The sequence below is a fragment of the Austrofundulus limnaeus genome, unplaced genomic scaffold (assembly GCF_001266775.1).
Source record: "Austrofundulus limnaeus strain Quisiro unplaced genomic scaffold, Austrofundulus_limnaeus-1.0 Scaffold98, whole genome shotgun sequence".
NCBI lineage: Eukaryota > Metazoa > Chordata > Actinopteri > Cyprinodontiformes > Rivulidae > Austrofundulus > Austrofundulus limnaeus.
Genome location: NW_013952500.1, coordinates 442,779 through 445,559, shown reverse-complemented (window position 1 = coordinate 445,559; position 2,781 = coordinate 442,779). Strand labels below are relative to the sequence as shown.

Genomic DNA, 2,781 nt, shown 5'->3' with positions numbered 1-2,781 from the left:
CTTCTTATAAGTGTAAAAAATAAAATCAAAGACAAAAGAAAAAACCATAGAAAAGTTTTTTTTTTCACCAGGGTGACCCCTACAACTTTTACTTCACTCTTACTAAGAATTTGCCTCAATTAGGTTATTTAACATCAAAGAACCTTATTGTGTCATATAAGTTGTCAAATTAACGAGATTTAACCCTTTTTAAGTGTTAATGGTTGGTTATTCAACTTATGTAAAACCCTTATCCATCTTCCAATGAGTTTGTATGTAAATAATTGTTTTGTAAAATAAATATCATTTATTTTTAGATAAACTTTATTGACTACGATACTCATTGTCAAAGTCTTGGTCATATTAAAGGTGGTGGTGAATATTAGTATTTAAAAATTTAAAGAACCCGTTTCCTCATATATTAACTATATTAATATTAGTCTATATTAATTAGGTTAAATATGAGAAGTTATGTTGGAGTATCTCCTACACATGGATCCCTTTTAAAATATGCAACCATCTCAAATTGAAACAAGTCTGTAATTTTTGCCATCTATTTAGCGTTTAGCAGGTTTATGATGGTAAAAGTTTTATTATATGGGTCAGGTAAAAGATATGACAGTATACAGTGATGGTAGTAAAATGGTAAAGCCATATTTCAGGGTATTTTAAAATAGCTATATCGCTTTAAGTTGTTAAAAATGAGGAATTTATTTGTGTCATTTGTAAACACAAAGGGAACACGAACACATTATGTAAAACATTGAATGTATTTCTTGGATGACTTCCTGTTGAGTAGCAGTTTTCCTCTTTAGTGACACCTACTGTTTGATAGAGAGACTGTTGTGTGTCTAAATAGCATTTTCAGTGTTCACTAGCTCATACCGTGACCAATACATATCCTGGCTTTTTCTGTTTATTTAATAACCTAATAAAATAATAACTTATAAGTGTTTCATCAATTACGAAAGTCAAAAAGAAAAGTATTTTCTTTCTACATTGTTCTCTCATGCCGACCCTCACAGAGACCCATTAGGCTCAGAAATTTTCCTGTCTTCCACATTACGATAAATTCCATGCTGGCAGGAAATGAATCATTTTCTTGTGGACTGTTCATTTGTGTTTTTGGGGCGCTTTGACCTGCGCCATAAAGCGTCGTTGGACTATGTGGCTGATCGATCCTGAGGTCTGTGTCAGAGTGTTCGGCAGGGTGAGACCACCCCGGTCCAGCAGTCATCGATTCTCTTTTCTCAGTAATGGGGCATTGTTGAACGCAATCACRCTTCTTGACAGCATCTTCCACCCCACTTGCACTGGTACTCTGAGTTGGATCATTTTAAACGTCACTCTGAAATGTGTCTCCTGGTGTGTGCGTGTGCGTGTGTATTTAGAAACGTTTTAACCTGGACACCTGCTTTTACTGTCAGCTGCATGTCCTGAGAGGGAGGCTTGTTTTAGTCTTCTCTGACACTCCAATCCTTCAAACAAAGAAATAACTGATTCTTACATTTTCTCGTGATTATTGAAGAAATTCAAGTGTTGAAGTATTTCTGATTTACTTGACATTAAGTGCCTTTAATGACCAGCCACAGTAACTTTCTCTGTTCTTTGTTCCCAGGTGAAGTCTGTGAAGACCGGCTCCGTATTCTGGACCATCGGCTGTTGTCTGTCCTATTTCTACATGGTAAGAACCGCTCACATTCAACCACCTTATAAATGTGGACGAATCGAGGACTTGTTATGAACTAACGTTAGGGCTGGACGATGAGGCTAAAATTTTTATCATGAAATAACTTCTAATTTTGGTCGATACAATTTCGATGTAAATGATATTTTGTGGTATTTATTTCAATATGAACAATAAAAATATCTCAACTGACAAGAACACCAGTATTTACTGTACCTGCAAACCTGATATCATTTAAGATGCATTTAATTGGAATTATGACTACTCAGAACAAAAATCAAGATCTCAAATTTACTTCATGATTAGTCGTAATTTAATTGTTCTATGGAATTATTATCCAGCAATAACTAAAGTTCAGATTTATCCATTGATTAAGTTTTGCTTTGAAAGTTTGGACAGTTTTGAGCTGCATCAACCTGGTTAAATTTGATGAAAAGTTTCAGCTCGTCCGTTTTGCAGCACTTTTCTAATCAGACCATTTCGTAGTTAGAAATTATCACGAATGCGTGAAGTGAGACGACCTCGCGTGTTTATCGAGAAGAGTCTAACGTTTAACGCCATTGTAATTGCACAAATTCAACAGGTAATTTTATGCCATTATACCGCCTCAATGTGTTWACTCTAAACTGATTTGTATTAAACTTTCCTTGAGGATCGTAGATRAGAATTTTCATAAATGTCTAAGCTATAAATCTGCTTTTTGAGCTTGTTGACGTGTTTACCTGGTTGACCTGTGACCTAGAAGAGCTAGGCTTCGCTGTGCGCRTTTGTGAAWATATTCTAACTAYGAAATGGTCTACTGGGGGGGATAAAAGGTKACAATAACTGAAGAAGCGTAAAGAATACTTGCCGTAGTTTTTTGTCTAMATCGTCTCAAGCTTATTTTATTAAGTCAAACTGTTGCATTCAGATAATCAAATCTGGTCCTTTTTTGCTGTAAAAAGTCCGTGGAAACAGTCATTAACTTGATCTCACCACCAGTGTTTATTGGTGTTACTGCCTAAAGAAAAATGCTGTCATATTTATACACTTACAGGAAAAACTACCACAGTATTTATAACAGCAGCTCCAGCCATGGTCAAAAGACAGAAGGACCTCAGCTTTAATATATATAT

The 2,781-nt window shown here is 35.2% G+C and overlaps 1 protein-coding gene across 1 annotated transcript in view; it reads left to right on the top strand.

Annotated features, from left to right (window-relative positions):
* LOC106520850 (dolichyl-diphosphooligosaccharide--protein glycosyltransferase subunit STT3B) overlaps positions 1-2,781 on the top strand; it is a 110,000-nt gene that overhangs the window by 63,976 nt on the left and 43,243 nt on the right. Inside the window, exon 4 of the mRNA XM_014013112.1 lies at positions 1,598-1,663. Within this exon, the coding sequence (XP_013868566.1) occupies positions 1,598-1,663 (66 nt within the window). The remainder of the gene's footprint in view (positions 1-1,597; positions 1,664-2,781) is intronic.